Raw genomic sequence first — 20905 nt, forward strand, 5'->3', positions numbered from 1 at the left:
TGATCTAGGTTTTCTATCTCGGTGCTACCGATTAGACCTACTCAGTCTCATTGAATTGCTGTAACTGTCTACAGTTTCGCATCTCTGTGCCACCAACAACGTCTGTGTGTATATATATATATATATATATATATATATATATATATATATAACAACACTATTCTAATCATGGTATTAAAATAGTTATTTGGATCACAACACGTCTATATAGGGTCCGATGAGGTTTTCCTGGACCCATTTAAAAAAGCCTGAGCCTGCCCCGCGCCGCCCGCACCCCGCCCCAACGACGCCGCCGCCACCGCGCCGCCCACCCTGCGCCGCCCCAACATCACTCCCCGCCACCACCCACCACGTTCCTCCTGCCGCCACACCAGGCCCCCACAATCGCCCCACCTTCTTCTAACCGCCGCCATGTAACACCACCTCTGGCCCGATCCACCTTGGTCCTGGGCGCCGCTGCCGGCCGTGGATACCAAGCGACGCCCCCTGTAATTAGGTCGCGCCCGCCGCCGCCAGGGTCCCCGACTGAAGACGAGAAAGCCGTGGATCCAGGTGTCGGCGCTGCCGCCTACCTCTGATCCCACCGGCCATAGTCGGGGTCCCCGACTGAAGGTGAGCAACCTCGCTGCCAACCTCCTCACGGAGCCTCCTCCCTTCTGGGGACACACCCATCGCCGTGGCGCTCAGGCTGTTCACCGCGACTAGCTCCGGCCGTTCAACCACACGGAGCTCTCAGATGTTCACCGCTTCAGCGCCGAAAGCCCAGCCATCCAGGGATATCAGCCAAACTCCACACCTCACCGCCCCCTGCATCACCTCCTCTGCCCTAAAGAACTGCCCCCGTCCTCCCTCCTGCTCACCGCCGTGCGCTCGGCCGCCGGACTGCACCCAGTCGCCAACACGGACTGCTCCGACTACTTCAGCTCCGGAAAGTTGCCTCTACGGGCTCCGCCTACACGAGTGTTGATTTTGGAACGCTTGATCAAACCACCACGGAGCAACGGGTATGTGCAAAGTTAAGCCTTAACCAAGAAGCCAAGTAGCTTAATCGATTTCTTGGCTAGCTAGCAGTACGCACATGTGATACTGTTCATCAATCAAGTTGCTTGCATGTGTGCTAGTTTCAGGCTTTTTTGCTTGCTTCATAGAAGACACCACAACCTCATCCACGAGCTCCAATAGCTCAAGCTTTTAAGAAAATACACTTGACACCGCTTTATTGGTACAATTGTGATAGTTTCTGAAGTAATTTTACCACTTCTACAGCTTTGCTATTTTTGGAAATGTTTTGTTTTGCATAAAAATTGCTTTGGCATTAGTAAGAAGAAGTTTTCTCTCATGGCAACGGGTCATGCAGGCTGTTTTGTTACTGGAAATTAACCATGCAGGGACCTGTCCATCCATCAAACCGCAACCGCTCCTGGTCTGGTCACCGTCAACACACGCCACCGCGACGCATCATGCCACCACACACCGCCATGGCCTACTGTTGCCAGGACCGCACGTCGTAGTCCCTATCCGGGGCAAAAAAAATGTTCTACAACATAACGCATGGATGAATGAGAGAAGTTCCGCTATAATCGGAGTATTATTCTTCAGAGCTCAGATAACTAAATGTTCGGGCACTGAAACCTGATGGCCTCAAGCTTGTAAAATGCTATTCAGAAGTTCAAGGAGGACCCAAAGACAAATAAAAGAGCATCATGTCCTGGGATGTGCATGTTGGGTCTGGTGTTTTGTGTGTGTGTGTGTGTGTGCGTGTGCGAGCTCACTGTGTGGGAGCTTGTGTTTTGTGCCCCTTTCTGGTCTGCATGAGGAAGTTTAGCCTTATCCTTTTTAAAGGTTCAGTGTGTATGTATGGGAATGCATATGAGGAATTGTGTTTGCATGAAGGCCACTCAGCACCAATACGTATATATGTTAGCATTTGGTGTCTAGTGGTGATTACCTACCACTTTGGCATTGCTTCTGTGTGTTCTTCTTGACAGAGATCAAAATGCTTCTCCATAAATATAAATTACAAATCCTAGGATATGTGTTCTCCGGAAAAAAGATGTGGATACACGCAAAACAAGTCAGAGAAGTTCAAATTAAGAAGAAGAAAATTTAAAAAATGATTATAAAAAAATCATTTTCCATGTTCTAAAATACTAGAAGTAAAATTTAAACTAACGGCGCAATTCAATGTTTATTAAAAAAAGGATTTTCCCCATTACTAACAAATAAAACTAAGAAGTCCAATTTAAAAAATGTTGAAGTTCGATATCTATAATATTTTTTGTTTTTTCTCACAATTTTTCCCATTATTAACAAATAAACCAAGAAGTATAGTTTCAAATAACCAAGAAGTCGAACATGTTTATTAAAAAACTAGGATTTTTCTGTTACAAATGAATAACACCAATAGGTTTAGTTGTAAGAAATAGAATAGTTCGATGTATAAGAAAATCTCATATTCTCCTGGTTACTAAATAATAAATCAAGAAGTACAATTTAAAAAATGGAGCAGTTCAGTATTATTACAAAAACTCGAACTTTCCCATTACAAAATTAAGATTTTTCCTTTACAAATAAATAACACGAAGAAGTCCAAATTGAAAAAACCAAGAAGTTTAATTTTAAAAAATAGAAAAGTTCAATGTATATGAAAACCCAGATTTTCCTCCTTACTAAATAATAAATCAAGAAGTTCAGTTTCAAAAAATGGAATAGTTCCATATTTATTACAAAAACATGAATTTTTTTTCATTACTAACGAATAAAAAAAGAAGTTCAGTTCAAAATAACAAAGAAATTCGACATTTACTAAAAAAACTCTAATTTTTGCCATTTCTAAAAATACACAAAGAGGTTCAAAAAATGAAAAAATGGAGCCGTTTGATATCTAAGAAAATACTGATTTTTTTTCATTGCTAAAGGGGTGGCGTCGTTTTGGCATTTCTTTTGGAGCAATTCAATTTTAAAAAGAAAATCAAGAATTTCAAACCAAAAAATGGAGTAGTTCGATGTATACAAAACTCAAATTATTTTTGTTTCTATGCAAAATTATGAAGTTCAATTTTAAAAAAATTGTACGATGTTTGCATAAAAATCATTTTTTTTCTTTTCTAAGAATAAAACTAGGAAGTTTAAATTAAAAAATTAGAGAAGTTCAGAGGTAAATGTTAAGGTAGAATCATCTCATATAAATGTTAAGGTAGAATCCTCTCGTACTAACAGTTTAGATTTTGTAAGTTGGAGACAAGCACTAGTCTTGTTCAGTTTGTGTGCATGTACTTGTGGAGAGTATGGTTGTGCTAGAATGTAGATCAACGATGTACTTCTTTTTGCCTAAAATAAAAAATTGTGTAGTTCTTTTTTTAATCTCACCCAACAGCTCCTCCATTGGCACATTTGAATGACGACCCTCCAAACTGACGGAATTGCTGCTTAACAAAACTGATGGGATTGCATCTACAAGCGCTCCCTTCTTTTCCCCCCAAATCCCCACACTCATCGCTCCCACCATACTAGCTCAGTTCCAACTGTGGCGCGATGGTCGGCGGCGCGTCAGAGGACTCACAGATCCGCGTGGAGCAAGCCGTCTGCTGCCGCGACGGCATGATCCTCGGGAAACTGCCTCGCCGCCGATCCACGACGAGCTCCTGCTGGACATCTTCCGCCGCATTCCTGATCCAGCCAACATCCTCTGCACGTCTGTCACTTGCATCGTGTTTCGCCGAATCATCGTCGACCGCTCCTTCCTCTGGTAGTACCGCAAGCGCCGCGCCCCGCCCCTCCTCGGCCTCCTCAATACAGGCAAAGGCTTTTACACGGCCGACCCGCCTCACCCCTTCGCGTTGGCAGCCAGGGCCATCGCTCTCACCACCAACTTCTCCGTCTCCTTCCTTCCCACCCACGCCCAACACTAGGTCGCCCAGGACAGTCTCAATGGTCGCGTCCTCGTCTAGGGAACCCATAGCCAGCACCACAAAAATTGGCACCGCACAACCCTGGCTTTCATCCGGGAGATTGCGGTGTGCGACCCCTTGCACTGGCGGTACCTCGTGCTCCCCCTGTCTCGGACGACCTAGCAGCAGCTATGGTGCAAGAGCAAGACCGAAGTTCAAAATACATAAAAATGATGTTGTTTTTTGTGTTTTAAAATAATTCTCTCAAACCAGAGGGAAGTTCAAAGTGATAGCAATCGAAAGCTCACATACTGCATGGTGTGTGTTTCGTATAAGAAAAATACAATAAAGTGAAACAGAGTGAAGTTCAAACAGATTGACCCAGATGTTCAACTACTTCACGCATTGCAAAAAACATCACGTCAAAAAACCGAGTGAAGTTCGAACAGAACTGTCACAGAAGTTCAAGTACTTCACGCAATGCATTTCCTTTCACGATGAAGGCAGAAATCATGATCTCGTCATTTTCTAATTTACTTAAAAACGGCTGGAATATCATTTGTGTGAGTTCAAGTCCTCGGTCGGATAAATTAAAAAAATTATTGTGAGAGAGGTTTGTTCAAAAGGAATATCATTGGTGTAACACTGACGAATGGATGAGAAAATTACAAACAAAAATATGTCACAGAAGTTCAACGTGAAAATAACAGGAAGTTCAACTACTACACTGAATAAATTTCAGATGAAAAACTTTTAAAATCGTCAGTAAAATCTGAGTTTTAATATCATTGGTGCGGTGCAACTGGTTCAATGCTTGTTACAAACCCAAAGAAGGTCATTAAAAAACCATCTCAAACAATTTTATAACAAAGCTTTTTCTCTTAAAATAAACCTAGAAGTTAAAATTTAAAAACAGAGCAGCTCAATGTCTATCAAAAAGTAGGATTTTTTCGTTACTAAAAGAAATAAAACCATGAAGTCCAATTTAAAAAAAATGGAGAATTTCGATGATTACAGAAACTCAGTTTTTCCTCATTATTAAACAATGGAAATAAGAAGTTCAAAAATTAAATAATAAGAAGTTCAACTTTTAAAAATAGAATGCTTCAAAATTTCATAAAAAGTATTAAGAAAAAACCAGGAAGTCCATATTAAAAAGATGGAGAAGTTCAATGATTATAGAAAACTCAGATCTTCCTCGTTACTAAAGAGTGGAAACAAGAAGTTCAAAAATGAAATAACAACAAGTCCAACTTTTAAAAATAGAGCGCTTCAAAATTCATAAAAAAGGATTAAGAAATTCAGATTAATATTTATAAAAAAAAACTCAGATATTTTCACGTAACCAAGAAAAGTTCAGATTGATAACTGCCAGAAGTTCACGTACTACATGGTGTGCATTTTGTATTAAAAAGAATAAAAAAGACAAGTCTAAAAGTTTTGTTGTTATAAGTTCAAGTTCTCCGTCGGAGAAAGTTAAAAAAATTATTGTGAGAGTGGTTTGTACAAAAGGAATAGCATTTGTGTAACACGGACGAATGGATGAGAATTACAAACGAAAATACGTCACAAAAGTTCAATGTGAAAACAGCAGGAAGTTTGACTACAATAGTGAATTAATTTCAGATGAAAAACTTTTAAATCATCGCAAGTATGAAAAAACGATCAACACAGGAAAGTTGCGTGTTTACATCAGCTTTCCACCGGTATATTACTTGCCCAATTCCGGTGAGTGGATGAAGAGTTACGAGCAGTGGATGGAGACCTACGAGCAAAAAAAGCACGTGAAAAACAGAGTGAAGTTCAAGTAGACATGCCAAGAAGTTCAGATTCTTCATGTGGTGCATTTTCGAAGAATCTGTTTCGTGATAAAGGCGGAACGAATGATCTCGTCATTTTCGAAATTACTTGAAAACGGCTAGGAATTACAGAAAACCATCAACATGAAAATTATCCTTAGCTTTTCGAAGGTATATTATTTGCCCCATTCCGATAAAGTTTGTAGAAATTACGGCGAAAATACGTTTTTAGCCATTTTCAAAATTGACTTAAAACAGTAAAGAATTGGGAGAAACAATATATACTAAAAAGTTTCGCATTTCCTCAAGCTTTCCAACGCCATATCATTTTCTGCATTCGGACATACGGTTAAAAATAGATCAAAAATACAAACTCGGTGGACCTTATACCGTTTTCAAAATTACTCTTAAACCGTTTAAATTAGAAAAAAATTCTACTTGAAAAATAGCGCATTTTCATAAGCCTCAATTGGATTAGCTGTTTAGAAATGACACCAAAAATACGAACTCGGCTGTTCGATTTGCGAAATTTTACGATTTTTCAAATTACTCTTTAACCGTAGGGAATTAGAGAAACTTTCAACATGTGGAAGAAGCGGTTTTGCAGCAGCTTTCTAACACCATATTATTTGCCTTATTCCACTAAACGGTTTAGAAATGCGATCGAAAATATGATTTACGTTTTTTGTATGAAGAAAAAATGGTTTTCAAAACTGCTCTTGAACCGCTTACATTTTGCCAAAAATTTAACTTGGTTCATGATACTAGTGCCCATAGCTTTCCAACGGTATATCGCAAGCCCCATTTAGACAGTGTTGGCGGAAGTTCAACCTAACACTCGGAGAAGTTCAGGTCGAACAACTCAGGCAGTAAAATTGCAAAAAATGCAATTTCATCACAACCCGAGAGCAAAATTTGCCAACGAGCTTGATTCTTATTTAAAACGGGTATTTAGTTGCTAAAAACATTTCTAGATTACACTAACATCATATAGAACATGACTAACAAGAATAATTCGCGAGGAATGAGATTTGCTATCCGAACGTACCGAGACTACAACTATCAGAACCGTAGGTAGGTACATCAAGATCCGAACCTTTGCTTCCCAACGGTTCCTTTTTCTCTCTCTTTGCTTTATTTTCCTCCCTTATTCTGACTGACCATGGTCTGCCACACTCAGGTAAAGTTCTGAACCAAACCTGCCAATTACTAGGCCCGATGGATGTCCCCATGCGGCTGTCACATGCGAGCTCATCAAAAGGTTCCAGATTGTTTTTCTCTCTGGCTAGATCCCGTTTCATGTTTCGCTGTTTCCGTTTTACCGCTTTGAAAGTGTGGTCGGTACACCAAGCAATGTTATTCCCGTGTCTGCTCTATAACCCACCATAGCCAACACTACGGTCCAGAAAAAGTTCACATTTGTAGAAAGTCTATTCAATATACAGCCCAAGGAACTTCTTCATATTTTCGTCGACGGTTCTCGCTGATATACAACAAGTTCTTCAGAATAAATCTAAATTACATACGGATTTCCATCCCATCAAAGTTCTTCAAAATATGTTCATTGATCCATGATAGGAAGTTTGAGACAAGTAAACACAAACTCTAACTGTAAATTCGTACAAAACTATGAAACAAAACTTAGCGCTAACCCATGCACAAACTTGCACCGAAAAACCACTAATTAGCACAGAAAAGATTGGCAACCACCGAATCAAAGCACCAAACCAGCCTCTCACATCTGCAACATGCAAAAAAAATTCCAGAGCATTAGCCCACTGGGAGAGGGGCGCCTGCAGCCCTCATCTCATGGCCGTCCTCTGCTCGTTGGAGGCAAACATGCCCATGAGGCACTCGTAGAAGAGGATAATGTTGCCATGGTGGCCAAATCCAGCAGAAGCCATCCACCGTGGCGGTGGTGGTCGCCATCGCTTGACGTACTGGCCACCCACCTGCTCGCCGTTGTGCCTCTGCTCCGCTTGTTGTGGATCCACCATGGATTTTGACGCGGGAGTGCGCTCGTCGGCTAGCCTCATGATTTGGTGAGGGACGGTGGTGGACTGGAGAGAGAGAGAGAGAGGGAGCGGGGGAATTGAGCTCGATGCAGTGCTGGTGGCGGTGCTAAAATCCATCTTCGAACAGAGTCGGGCCCGGCTGCATCTAGCAGGAGAGTTGACATGGAGCCTCTTGACCTCACATGGAAGAATTTGGGGAGAGTTGAGGCAGTAGTAGTGCACAAGGCTGGATGCCCATCTCGTTCTGTGCGTGGGGAAGTGAATTTTCGTCGGTGGAGGCTCACGTGTGGCAAGGATGAGGGTGCCACGAGCCCATGACCGGCCATGCGTCTCTATGTGATCTACAATTATTTCTATACCAAGAAGTTATGTGGTCTCTTATATGCCCCTCTGCCAAACATTATTTTGGCATCCTACTGCTTGTAGAAGATCCTCCTATGAAGGTGAAATCTCTATGACTCGTGCTTCACCCACGAGCCAACCCATGTGCTTCTCACCAAGTCTCGAAGCAACCGGTGACGAGGTTTAGAAAAAATCAGCATGTATTGTACGTATAAAACAATGAAGAAATCCAGATATAAATATTTATACAATCAAATAAGGGGTGTAATTTGAACACAAGCATCGATGGAAGGCTCCAACTGCAAGGCCGCATGACCCACATGAGCGGCATGAGCGGCATTGGCATCAAGGCAATGAGAAGGGTATGTGTAAAAGTCTAAACTACAGAAAATTAAACATTAAGAAGATATGATAGACACGCCTACTTTAGTTTTGAACAAATTATTGAGACCTTTCATGTTTTTAGAGTCATGGTCCGTACTTTCATTTTGTATTATAAATTGCAATTCTTCTATTATATTACAATACAGTTTTTTATATACCATAAGAATGCAATGTATATACACATTCTTTTATTAGACTTTTATTACTGACGTCTTCACCCCGTCTTTGTTTAAATCTTGGCTCTGTCCCTGCTAACGGGTCTTTCTCGTCTAATTAAATACGATACAATTTGGCATCACTTTAGTTTCTAACAGTTCTTCTAGAATATAGATTTGAAGTGCAGAAAATGATAAGTAGGGTCGGAGGGAAGAGAGTTGATGAATGTACACAATTATTCAGTTGATGCCAGTTCTAGTGTCTGGTCAAACGGGTCTTCGCAAGAATTAAGAAATTATTATAGCAATGAAGGTGGAAGCAAGGTCTGCGTCGCTCCGTCTCTCGTGCTGAGGATTCATGTCGCGGAGCCACGGTTCTAGTGGCAAGGTGGCTTTCGGCAGATGACGCTTGTAGGTGCTGATGGCCGGATCCGTATCGCGAGGGTGCGGTGAGGTGTCAGCGGGTGGAGGTAGAGGTGGCTTTCGACAGACGACATTCGCGAGTGTTGATGGCCAGATCCGTCGGTCGCGTGGGGGGGGGAGGTGCCAGCAGGTGGTGGTCGAGGCGGCAGCATGTTTCGGCAGATGACGCTCGCAATGTTGATGGTCAGATCCGTCCGTCGTGTGGGCGCGACAAGGCGTCAGCGGGTGGTGGTCAAGGCGATGGCATCTTTCGGCAAACGACGCTCGCGGGTGCCGATGGCCGGAACCGTCGGCCGCGGGGGCGCGGCGAGGTGTCGGTGGGTGGTGGTCGAGGCGGCGGCATCTTTCGGCAGACGACGCTCGCAGGTGCCGATGGCCGGAACCGTCGGCCGCGGGAGCGCGATGAGGTGTCAGTGGGTGGTGGTAGAGGCGGCGGCATGTTTCGACAGATGACGCTCGCAGGTGTTGATGGCGGGATCAGTTGGTCGCAGGAGCCCGCCAGGTGTCAACAGATGGTGGTCGAGGCGGCGGCCTCTTTCGGCAGACGACGCTCGCAGGTGCTGATGACTGGATCCGTCGGTCGCGGGGGCACGGCGAGGTGTCACCAGGGTGGTCGAGGCAGCGGCCTCTTTCGGCAGACGATACTCGTAGGTGTTGATGGCCAGATCCGTTGTTCACGGGGGCGTGGTGAGGTGTCAGTGGGTGGTGGTCAAGGCAGCGGCCTCTTTCGGCAGACGATGCTTGCAGGTGTTGATGGCCGGTTCCGTCGGTCGTGGGGGCGTGGTGATCTGTCAGTGGGTGGTGGTCAAGGCGGCGGCCTCTTTTGGCAGACGATGCTCGCAGGTGTTGATGGACGGTTCCGTCGGTTGCGGGGGCACGGTGAGGTGTCTGCGGGTGGCGGTCAAGGCTGCGGCATCTTTAGACAGACAACGGGCGCGGGTGCTGATGGCCGGATCCATCGGTCGTGGCCGCGCGGCGAGGTGTTAGTGGGTGGTGGTCGATGCGGCGACATCTTTCGGCATATGACGCTCACAGGTGTTGGTGCACGGTGATGTGTCAGCGGATGGTGGTCGAGGCGGCGGCCTCTTTCGGCAGACGACGCTAGAAGGTGCTGATGGCCAGATCCATCGGTCGCGGGGGCACGACGAGGTGTCAGCGGATGGTGGTCGAGGCGGCGGCCTCTTTCGGCAGATGACGCTCGCAGGTGTTGATGGTCGGTTCCACACGTCGCGGGGACGGGGCAAGGTGTCAGCGGGTAGTGGTGGAGGCGGTGGCATCTTTCGGTAGGGGACGCTCACAAGTGTTCATGACCGGATCCATTAGTCGCGGGGGAGCGGCGAGGTGTCAGCCGATGGTGGTGGAGGCAGCGACACCTTTTGGCAGACGACACCCACAGGTGCTGATGACCGGATCCGTAATTTTGATGGTTCTTCATGACGTGCCCACCTCCTCCTCGGTGTCACATCGTCCGGTTCCGTGGAGATGGAACGTTGGTTCCTTGCAGATCGTATTTCGGTTCGAAATGTAATTTGAAGGTTCTTCCTAACGAACCCACCTCCTTCCTCCATGCCACATCATCCGGTTCCACGGGTGGGAAGTCGGTTCCATGCAAATCGTATTTCAGTTGTAGTTTTGATGGTTCTTCGTGACAAACCCACCTCCTCCCTCCGTGTCATGTCGTCCGGATCCATGGAGATGGAACACCGGTTCATTGCAAATTGTATTTCGGTTTGAAGTGTAGTTTTCACGGCTCTTCATGACAAACCAACCTCCTCCCTCCGTGTCACGTCGTCCGGTTCCATGGAGGTGGAATGTCGGTTCCTTGCAAATCGTATTTCAGTTCGAAGTGTAGTTTTGAAGGTTCTTTATGGCAAACCCACTTCCCCTCTGTGTCATGTCGTCCGGTTCCACGGAGGTGGACGTCTGTTCCTTACAGATCGTATTTAGTCTCGAAATGTAGTTTTGATGGTTCTTCATGATGAACCCACTCCTCCCTCCGTGTCAAGCCGTCAGGTTCCATGGAGGTGGGACGTCTGTTCCTTGCAAATCGTAGTTCGGTTCAAAGTGTAGATTTGACAGTCAGGATGAACCCACCTCATCCCTTCTTGTCACGTCATCTGGTTTCGTGGAGGTGGAATGTCGGTTCCTTGCAAATTGTATTTTAGCTTGAAGTGTTGTTTTGGCGATTCTTCATGACGCACCCACCTCCTCCCTCCGTGGCACGTCGTCCGGTTCCGTGGAGGTGGGACGTCGGTTCCTTGCAAATCGTATTTCAGTTCGAAATGTAGTTTTGACGGTTCTTCATGATGAACCCACGTCCTCCCTCTGTGTCACGTCATCTGGTTCCGTGGAGGTGGGACATCGGTTCCTTGCAAACCATATAGGTGGGTTCTGCTAGCCCGACACACATCCAAACATTGATCCCGTACCGGGAGGGTGGCACGCCGATTCTTTGGAGATAATATTTTGATTCCAATAGTATATTTGACAGTTCTTCGGGGTGACCATCATGTTGTAGCGACGACTTCGACGAGTGTGATTGATAAAAAGGTATCACCGCTAGCCCGACACACATCCAAAAAATGATCCGATTTTAGGAGGGTGGAACGCCGGTTCATTGGAAATACTATTTCGGTTCCAAATATGTATTTGACAGTTCTTCATGGTGACCACCATGTTGTATCAGACGGCTTCGAGGAGCGTGAGCGATAAAAGACCATCACCACTAGCCTAACAAACATCCAAAAATTTATCTCATTCTGGGAGGATGGCATGCCAGTTTTTTGGATATACTATTTCGGATCCAATTGTATATTTGATAGTTGTTCATGGTGACCACAATGTTGGATCGAATGGCTACGACGAGTGTGAGCGGTACCCCGACATACATCCAAAAAATGATCCAGTTTCGGGAAGGTGGCATGCCAATTCTTTCGAATACTATTTCCATTCCAGTTGTATAATTAATAGTTCTTCGTGCTGACCATCATGTTGCATCGGACGGCTTCGACGAGTGTGGGTGATAAAAGGTCATCGCCGCTAGACCGACACACATCCAAAAATTGATCCGGTTCCAAGAGGGTGGCACGTCAGTTCGTTGGAAATATTATTTCGGTTCTAATTGTATATTTCACAGTTCTTCATGGTGACCACCATGTTGTATCGGACGACTTCGACGAGTGTGAGCTATAAAAAGCCATCACCGCTAGCCCGACATACAACCAAACATATATTCGGTTCCGAGAGGGTGGCACGCCGGTTCTTTGGAAGTACTATTCCGATTCCAATTGTATATTTGACAGTTCTTCATAATGACCACCATGTTGCATCGGACGGCTACGGTGAGTGTGAACGATAAAAGGCCATTGCCGCTAGGCCGACACACGCGCAAAAAATTAGTTCCATACCAGGAGGGTGGCACGCTGATTCTTTCGAAATAGTATTTCGGTTCCAATTATATATTTGATAGTTCTTCATGGTGACCACCATGTTGCATGGTACGGTTTCGATGAGTGTGAACGATAAAAGGCCATCGCCGCTACGCCGAGACACATGCAAAAATTAATTCGGTACCGGGAGGGTGGCACGTCGGTGCTTTGGAAGTACTATTTCGGGTCCAGTTGTATGTTTCATAGTTCTTTATGGTGACCGTCGTGTTGTACCAAACAACTTTGACAAGTGTGAGCTATAAAAAAACATCACCACTAGCCCGACACACAACAAAATATTGATTCGATTCCGGGAGAGTGGCACGCCAGTTCTTTGGAAATACTATTTCGGTTCCAATTGTATATTTGACAGTTCTACATGGTTACCATCATGTAGCATCGGACGACTTCGATGAGTGTGAGCGATAAAAGGCCACACCGCTAGGCCGACACACAACCAAACATTTATTCGGTTAAGAGAGTGGCACGTCGGTTCTTTGGAAAGACTATTTCGGTTCCAAGTGTATATTTGACAGTTCTTCGTGGTGACCACCATGTAGCATCGGACAACTTCGATGAGTGTGAACGATAGAAGGCCATCGCCGCTAGGCCGACACACATGCAAAAATTAGTCCGGTACTGGGAGGGTGACACGTCAGTTCTTTGGAAATACTATTTCGGTTCCAATTGTATGTTTCACAGTTCTCTATGATGAACACCATGTTGTATCAGATGACTTCGACGAGTGTGAGCGATAAAAGGCCATCGCCGCTAGGCCGACACACATGCAAAAATTAGTCCCTAATTGTATATTTGACGGCTTTTCATGGTGACCACCATGTTGTATCAGACGACTTCGAAGAGTGTGAGCTATAAAAACCATCACCTCTAGCCTGACACACAACCAAAGATTGATTCGGTTCCGGGAGGGTGGCATACCGGTTCTTTGGAAATATTATTTCGGTTCCAATTGTATATTTGACAGTTCTTCATGGTGACCACAATGTTGCATCGGACGGCTTCGATGAGTGTGAGCGATAAAAGGCCATCGCCGCTAGGCCGACACACATGCAAAAAATAGTCCCCAATTGTATATTTCACAGCTTTTCATGGTGACCACCTTATTGTATTAAACAACTTCGACGAGTGTGAGCTATAAAAACCATCACCTCTAACCCGACACACAACCAAACATTGATTCGGTTCTGGGAGGGTCGCATACCGGTTCTTTGAAAATACTATTTCGGTTCCAATAGTGTATTTGACAGTTCTTCATGGTGACCATCACGTTGTATCGGACGGCCTCGACGAGTGTGAACGATTAAAAGCCATCGGTGCTAGCCCGACACACATCCAAAAATTGATCCGATTCCGAGGTGGTGGCACGCCGATTCTTTGGAAATATTATTTCGATTCTAGCTGTATATTTGACAGTTCTTCATGGTGACCACCATGTTGTATCAGAGGACATTGATGAGTGTGAGCGATAAAAAGCCATCGCTGCAAGCCTGACACAGGTCCAAAAATTAATCCTGTTCCGGGAGGGTGGCACACCGGTTCTTTGGAAACCTCTATTTTATATTGTCAGAACCATGCATACCGCGTAAAGGCACCTTCTTACATGTGGACGAGAACCTTTTCTATACTGTGGACGTTGCACTGCCTACACCCTTATACATAAAAAAAACTATGTGCACATGTCGGTGCTTGGAAAACTATGTACCCATGTCTTACGTGTTTATGCTGGTTTCTTGAAATGTTCAAAATACTTTCTTGGGTCAAGGCCTACAATTTGCATTGTATAAAAACAAGTCTATAATGGATGAGCTCGAGTCCTTAAAAATTTCATAAAAATGAACATGGCATAGAATTAGTGTCAAATAGGGTTGTTGTTATTCTTTTGTACGTGTAGACGCAATATGTATTGGTCAAAGAATTCATACCAGTCAAACAATTTCATACCAATTGATATTTTTTTAACTGAACCATGATTGTGCATTTATTTACTTTTAAAGAAATCTGTGAAAATGCTCCGCATGCCGTTGCTGTCATGGTCGGTTTGTTTTATTCTAGTTGGCTTGGTGCGCGTCGGAGGGGTCACGGGGGCTCTACAAGGCCCACAAAAAGCCTATGACATCATTTCCATAGAGAGCACCTAACCCACAACCCCAATCCCGCCCTTCTCTCTTGGACTCTCTCTTCTTCAAGCCCAGTTCACCATGTCCTCGGTCAGATGCTAATCTAATCAAAAAGCCTTCCTAAAAAAATTAATCGAAAAGCCGGTTCGTAGAGCTTGTTCTATCCTTGCGAACTTGGGCTATTTATAGTTGCTAATCTAATTTAAAAAATGGCATGTTGCAGTTCGGTGTGTTTTCGATTGGAGTTTGCGTTGTTTCACATCAGCTAGTGCTCTGAACTAGTTTCTCGTAGCTAGCGATGTTGCATGACAGCTAGTTCTGACAGCTTATGTTTTTTGTGGAGCTAGCTCTGTTGTGTCAGAGCTGAGAACCAGCAGGGTCAAATACAGGGTCTCGTGATCGGTTTTCACAAGTAGGAAGGTCAGACTCAATCTTTCGAAGCGTGGATAGCAGAAACGACAAACTGTTACCATCGTTCAATGCGGCCATCTGTTTATACAAAACGTCAAAGTTTGACAGACAGAGATTTGAAAAGGCAGGATTCCCCCATTCCATTTTGGTCTATCCCATCTCATTATTGCTGGGTGGTTGAACACCACACGGGCTCACGGAGTGCAGCCGCTCTTAGCAATGGCCTCGAACTTGAACTCCTCGAACTTGAACTCCGGCGTCATCTCGGAAACTTGTGGTAACCTTCTTGCCTCGAAGGACTCCGCCGTTGATAGTAAGTTTCCTTATGATGCTTTGTTGCTTATTCTGTATCCACGAGATCTTATCTTGAAGCCTGTTTTGAAGATCTACCGAAGGAGGGCCGTTATCACGGAGGGCTTCTACATCATCATAGCCTCTTCGATGAAGTGTGAGTAGTTTATTTCAGACCTTCGGATCCATAGTTAGTAGCTAGATGGCTTCTTCTCTCTCTTTGAATCTCAATACAAAGTTCTCCCCCTCTCTTGTGGAGATCTATTCGATGTAATTTTCTTTTTGCGATGTGTTTGTTGAGACCGATGAATTATGGATTTATGATCAAGTTTATCTATGAATAATATTTGAATCTTCTCTGAATTCTTTTATGTATGATTAGTTATCTTTGCAAGTCTCTTCGAATTATCCGTTTGGTTTGGCCAACTAGATTGGTAGTTCTTGCCATGAGAGAAGTGCTTAGCTTTGGGTTTGATCTTGCGGTGTCCTTACCCAGTGACAGAAGGGGCAGCAAGGCACGTATTATATCGTTGCCATCGAGGATAACAAGATAGGGTTTATTTCATATTGCATGAATTTATCTCTCGACATCATGTCATCTTGCTTAAGGCGTTACTCTGTTTTTAACTTAATACTCTAGATGCATGCTGGATAGCGGTCGATGGGTGAAGTAATAGTAGTAGATGCAAAATCATTTCGATCTACTTGTCACGGACGTGATGCCTATATACATGATCATGCCTAGATATTCTCATAACTATGCTCAATTCTGTCAATTGCTCAACAGTAATTTATTCAACTTATGCTCTTGAGAGAAGCCACTAGTGAAACCTATGGCCCCTGGGTCTATTCTCATCATATCAATCTTCATTACTTTAATCTTGCTTTGCTTTTTTACTTAGTCTTTACTTTTTACTTTGCATCTTTATACCAAAAATACCAAAAATATTATATATATCAGATCTCACTCTCGTAAGTGACCGTGAAGGGCTTGACAACCCCTAATCGCGTTGGTTGCGAATAGCTATCGCTTTGTGCAGATACGAGTGACTTGAGCGTGGGCTCCTACTGAATTGATACATTGGTTCTCAAAAACTGAGGGAAATACTTACGCTACTCTGCTGCATCATCCCTTCCTCTTCGGGAAAAACCAACGCAAGCTCAAGACGTAGCAATTAACAACTCATCAAAATTTCCTACGAAACTGCGTTGACACCACGCTAAATATTGTCAAGGGCCCGTGAGACACAACCTCCCTACGATCTCACGCCGGGGATGGACGGCCGGCCGTCGAAACGATCTGCTCTTCCATGACCGATGCCAGCATGACGAAGGGTCCAGCTCAGATCCATACTGCGCTAACGAAAGGTAAACAAAAATGTTCATAGATTTTAACTAATCTTTCGTGGAAAACTTTCTTGACATCACCTGAAAAATCCGCATAAAACAGTAGGGACGTTCGTGCCATCGATCTTGAAGCTGCTTTCGGCTGTTGCTCCTCTGCTCCATTCACTGTGCCACATCCGACAAACAGTGGTCGCGAGCAGCGTGCTGAAGATGGCTGTTCAGAGGGCTACCAGCGACGCCAAAGGTGTTTAATCTGCCAAAAAATTATTCTTTTATCATAAACTGTTTGACAAAAATGTCCAGATGCTTGTTCAGGGGTCGGGCCAGGGAAAGTCATAGCCTAGAACCTGAAGAAGATGGCTCTAACTACATCAGGAGAGCTTTCGATAAAGCCGCTGAGTGAGGTTCACGCATCGTCTTTGAGCCCGCTGAAGGGATGATATTTTCAACTGAACAAGAAGCCTATCAGTTCTACAACACATACTCCTGGGAGATGGGTTTCGGTATTAAACACGACAACAAGTACGAGATAAAGAAAACTGGATACAAGACTAATCAGGATTTCCTCTGCTCGTGCGAGGTATCCTTGTTGTGCCATTCGAGTTATAACTTTTTTTCTAGTGTGATCAACTAGCGAGCTCGACTAATTATTTGATATTAAAATTAGTTGTTACTTGTTTGTCTAGGGGCGGAGCAACATAGGAAACACCAGGTCCGCGCGGACCAAATGCCCAGCAATGGTTCGAGTGAAGAGGACATCCAATGATGGCTGGTTTTTCTCTCGAGTTGTTTTGACTCACAACCATGAGCTGGCAGAAATGGTTGGTGTGAAAAAAGTCTGGAAATGTCATGATGCAATTGATTCTTCGATGAGATATCTCAGCAAACATATTCGTTCAAACAATGTGCAAGTTAACAAGGTGTTTGGGGTCATGGCTGACATCCATGGGCGTGCTGAAGAAGTCTCATTCGGCAAGAGGTGTCTGAAAAATCTTTGCGCATCAATTGCACATGAAGCTAGCCAGGACGACATCGCCAAGATGCTTGAGCTTTTTGCAACAATGCAATCCCAGAACCCTGATTTTTTCTATTCAGTTAAGACCGACATAGAAAGGAGTGTCTGGTCTCTTGTGGTGCCACTCGAAGAGCCGTGCTGATTACTAGTTGTTTGGTGATGTTTTGACATTTGACACAACCTACAAGAGCAATTTATATGAGATGCCTGTTGGGCTTTTTGTAGGTGCCAACAACCATTATCAGTCTACTCTTTTCGATTGTGTTGTTTTGCGAGAGGAGACTGTAGAGTCATTCAAGTGGGCTTTTGCAACCTTCCTTGGTGCCAACGGCGGTAAAACACCAAAAACTATTCTCACAGGTATATTTTTTTAAATGGCTAGCTTCACGCATCTATATGTTCAATATGCTCATACATGTCAGTGCAAAATCTCTTATTAGAAATTTTTGCAGATCAATGCTTGCAGATGGAGCGTGCAATTGCTGGTGTTATGCCTTCTACTGCTCACCGTTGGTGCAAACGGCACGTGATGAAAAACATCAAGGAGAAACCTGGGACCTTGTACAAGAAAGGTACACCATTCAGCATAGATTTCAACTATCTAACCAACGAGATGATGACTGTCGAGGAGTTTGAATCTGGATGGCAGTTTCTGGTTTCTAGTTAGGGACTACAAGATAACAGGTACATGCAGGATGTGTTTCACTGCAGGGATAAATGGGCCAAGCCATATCTTAGCTCTAACTTTTGTGCCAAAATGTCAAGCACACAACGGAATGAGTGCATGATTAACGTTCTTAAAACTTATGTATCGCTATCAGCACCGCTCAACAGATTTGTGATGCAGTATAACGAACTAATAGCCTCTCGTTGCGAAGAAGAGGACTTTGAAATGGCACATACAAAAAAGGTTTTCTTCTTTCTTCTTGACAGTACAGTAAATAATTACATTCATAAGTTATCTGACTAGCAATAAAAATTGCGTGCTTAGATGGTAAGGTGTTGCATAGCAATGTGCCCATCGAGCGTCACGCCTCCAAGGTCTATACTCTTGCTGTGTTCAAGTTATTTTCTGCTGAGTTGTATGAGGCAGGCAGTTACGTCATGAAAGGTCAGAATGTGGATGGCCGCGTTGTCGTGCAACATGTTGATTCAGATAGCCGTGCACACTGGTGCAAAGTAGGCTATGTGGTTATGGTTGATCGAGAAAGCGACACTTACAACTGTGGGTGTGCCATGTATGAGCACATGGGGCTTCTCTGCCGGCACGCTCTGAGAGTAAGTACATATATTCATATTGTACCTCGTTTTGTTTTTCCTTATTAATTATTGAATTTCACTAGGTAATGATTCATGTTGGTGTTCTTCGCCTTCCGACTCATTATGTGATGAAGCGGTGGACTAGAGATGCCCGGGACATTTTACCTGATCATATCAAGAATTATCAGAGAGACTCGGACATTGGGGTTTCCAAAACTTTCAGGCACAATATTTTGTAAGTGTGTGCACTGCAGGTGGTGAAGGAAGGTAACCTATCAGTGTCGCTTTTCAATCACGCAGTCCAGAAGTTGCTCTCGCTTGAGAAAGAGCTGAAAGCCACGGCTGCTTCCAAATCTGAGACTAGTCAGCCAAGTACAAAGATTGGGAACAGCAAGGCTGCATCACAAAATCCCAATGTGCCCAACTTCAGTGATGTTCAACCTGCTGATCATGTTATAGCTCTGTATCCAGAGAAGAGACCATCGCGTGGCCGCCCCAAATCAAAGAGAATGAAGTCGGTAGTTGAGCGTGTGGTGGAAAAATCTAAGGATGCATGCTCTGTTTGCGTGTGGTGGAAAAATCTAAGGATGCATGCTCTGTTTGCGGATCAGAAGATCATTTTACTGAAGATTGTGAGTGCTTGAAACTACCAGATCAGAATGACGGCTCCAGCTCTGAAGATAACTATGTACCAGAGTCTTGCTTTGATGGTTCCGGGGATGATGGGCAGGACCGGTTCGACGAGGATCCCGTGCCCGTGGAAACTTCAGAAGCTCGGACAACTCGCTTGATGGCATCTGCATCAACTACACCTCTTGCAGCCCGTTTCGCTAGTGCAACTGCTACTGCATCTCGTCAGTCCAAAGTTCCAAGCTCCGGCGGAAAAACTCCTGCTAGACGCAGATGTAGTATATGCAATGAGCATGGACACTATAAGGTGTCTTGTCCGCTAAATGATGGACCAAAGAAACCCCCTAAGAAGGTTCGATGTGGCAAGTGTGGCATGGGCACACACTGAATCAACTTGTGGTGGCAATACAACCTACAAACGACCTCGTCGTCTTCATTAATGCAAAGTTGTCAACGTTAACTTATGATTTTCATATTGTTGTTGTACCCTTAAAGGCGAACATGCCATGTTGTTGTACCCTTAATGTCGGAGTAATTGGACACGGATACCCCGAAGACGGCGAGACAATAAATCAAGACATCAGGGCTAGCAAAGCCCCTCGGTCCAAACTACCTGGCCGACTGCTGGCTGCCGGCTGCTGGCTGCCGACTGCTCCACCAGGCCGGCTGCTGGCTGTCGACTGCTCCAACCAGCCGGCTGCCCGAAGTCAACTGCAGCTTGACGCGACCCCGATGTGACGGCCGTACCCAGCACTGTTCACGTGTCACCCCAGCCATCATGTATAGTGTCTGAGGGAGTCCTGGATTAGGGGGTGTCCGGATGGCCAGACTATACCTTTAGCCGGACTCCTGGCCAACCCGACACCGACAAGACCCCGACAGGACGGCCATACCGCGAATGAGACAGCTGTACCGTGAAGCCATTATCTACAGTGTACCTGTCCCCTTGGCACTATTCTATAAAATGCCCAGGGGACAAGCATGACATGCACCATGCCCCGTACATGGCTTGGCTAGCCATCCATCCATCCTCACACACGTATGAGCACACACTCATTCGGCCATTAGAGCATGCTTGCTCATCCCGGCCACAGATACATACATGAGGATAGTAGCATATAGCACTCGTCTAGATACAGCTCCAGGAGCACTCTGTACTACAGATATACCACATATACTCAGACATGCAGGAGTAGGGGTGTTATCTCTCCGAAGAGCCCCGAACCTGGGTAAACTAGCGCGTGCTACTCGCAAACCCGTCCCTGGATATTCACATATACTCAGACATGCAGGAGTAGGGGTGTTATCTCTCCGAAGAGCCCCGAACCTGGGTAAACTAGCGCGTGCTACTCGCAAACCCGTCCCTGGATATTCCGG

General features: G+C 44.8%; 2 protein-coding genes and 1 long non-coding RNA gene across 3 annotated transcripts; all 3 read left to right on the top strand.

Annotated features, from left to right (window-relative positions):
- The first annotated feature begins 268 nt into the window (after positions 1 to 268).
- Positions 269 to 1713, top strand: LOC125517468. Its single transcript, XR_007287614.1, has 2 exons — positions 269 to 1004; positions 1358 to 1713. It is a non-coding gene; the product is annotated as an uncharacterized LOC125517468 (long non-coding RNA).
- A 6134-nt stretch (positions 1714 to 7847) lies between these two features.
- Positions 7848 to 15575, top strand: LOC125513447 (glycine-rich cell wall structural protein 1-like). The gene is made up of 2 exons (XM_048678565.1): positions 7848 to 15298; positions 15370 to 15575. The coding sequence occupies exon 1, from the start codon at positions 9095 to 9097 to the stop codon at positions 10058 to 10060; it is 966 nt and encodes a 321-aa protein (XP_048534522.1). The 5' UTR covers positions 7848 to 9094; the 3' UTR covers positions 10061 to 15298; positions 15370 to 15575.
- Positions 15576 to 17071: 1496 nt separating this feature from the next.
- Positions 17072 to 18623, top strand: LOC125513448 (protein FAR1-RELATED SEQUENCE 6-like). Its single transcript, XM_048678566.1, has 2 exons — positions 17072 to 17203; positions 17310 to 18623. Exons 1-2 carry the CDS (start codon positions 17117 to 17119, stop codon positions 17778 to 17780), a joined length of 558 nt encoding a protein of 185 aa, XP_048534523.1. The 5' UTR covers positions 17072 to 17116; the 3' UTR covers positions 17781 to 18623.
- The last annotated feature ends 2282 nt before the right edge of the window (positions 18624 to 20905 follow it).

Source organism: Triticum urartu, chromosome 6 (genome assembly GCF_003073215.2).
Source record: "Triticum urartu cultivar G1812 chromosome 6, Tu2.1, whole genome shotgun sequence".
Lineage (NCBI taxonomy): Eukaryota > Viridiplantae > Streptophyta > Magnoliopsida > Poales > Poaceae > Triticum > Triticum urartu.

What these genes read in the sequence shown, in the direction of transcription:
- LOC125513447 (XM_048678565.1), top strand. Translation starts at nt 9,095, where the DNA reads ATGGCCAGATCCGTCGGTCGCGTGGGGGGGGGAGGTGCCAGCAGGTGG.
- LOC125513448 (XM_048678566.1), top strand. Translation starts at nt 17,117, where the DNA reads ATGGGTTTCGGTATTAAACACGACAACAAGTACGAGATAAAGAAAACT. An exon ending in ATTTCCTCTGCTCGTGCGAG is followed by an intron (nt 17,204 to 17,309) that starts GTATCCTTGTTG and finishes TTGTTTGTCTAG; the next exon opens with GGGCGGAGCAACATAGGAAA.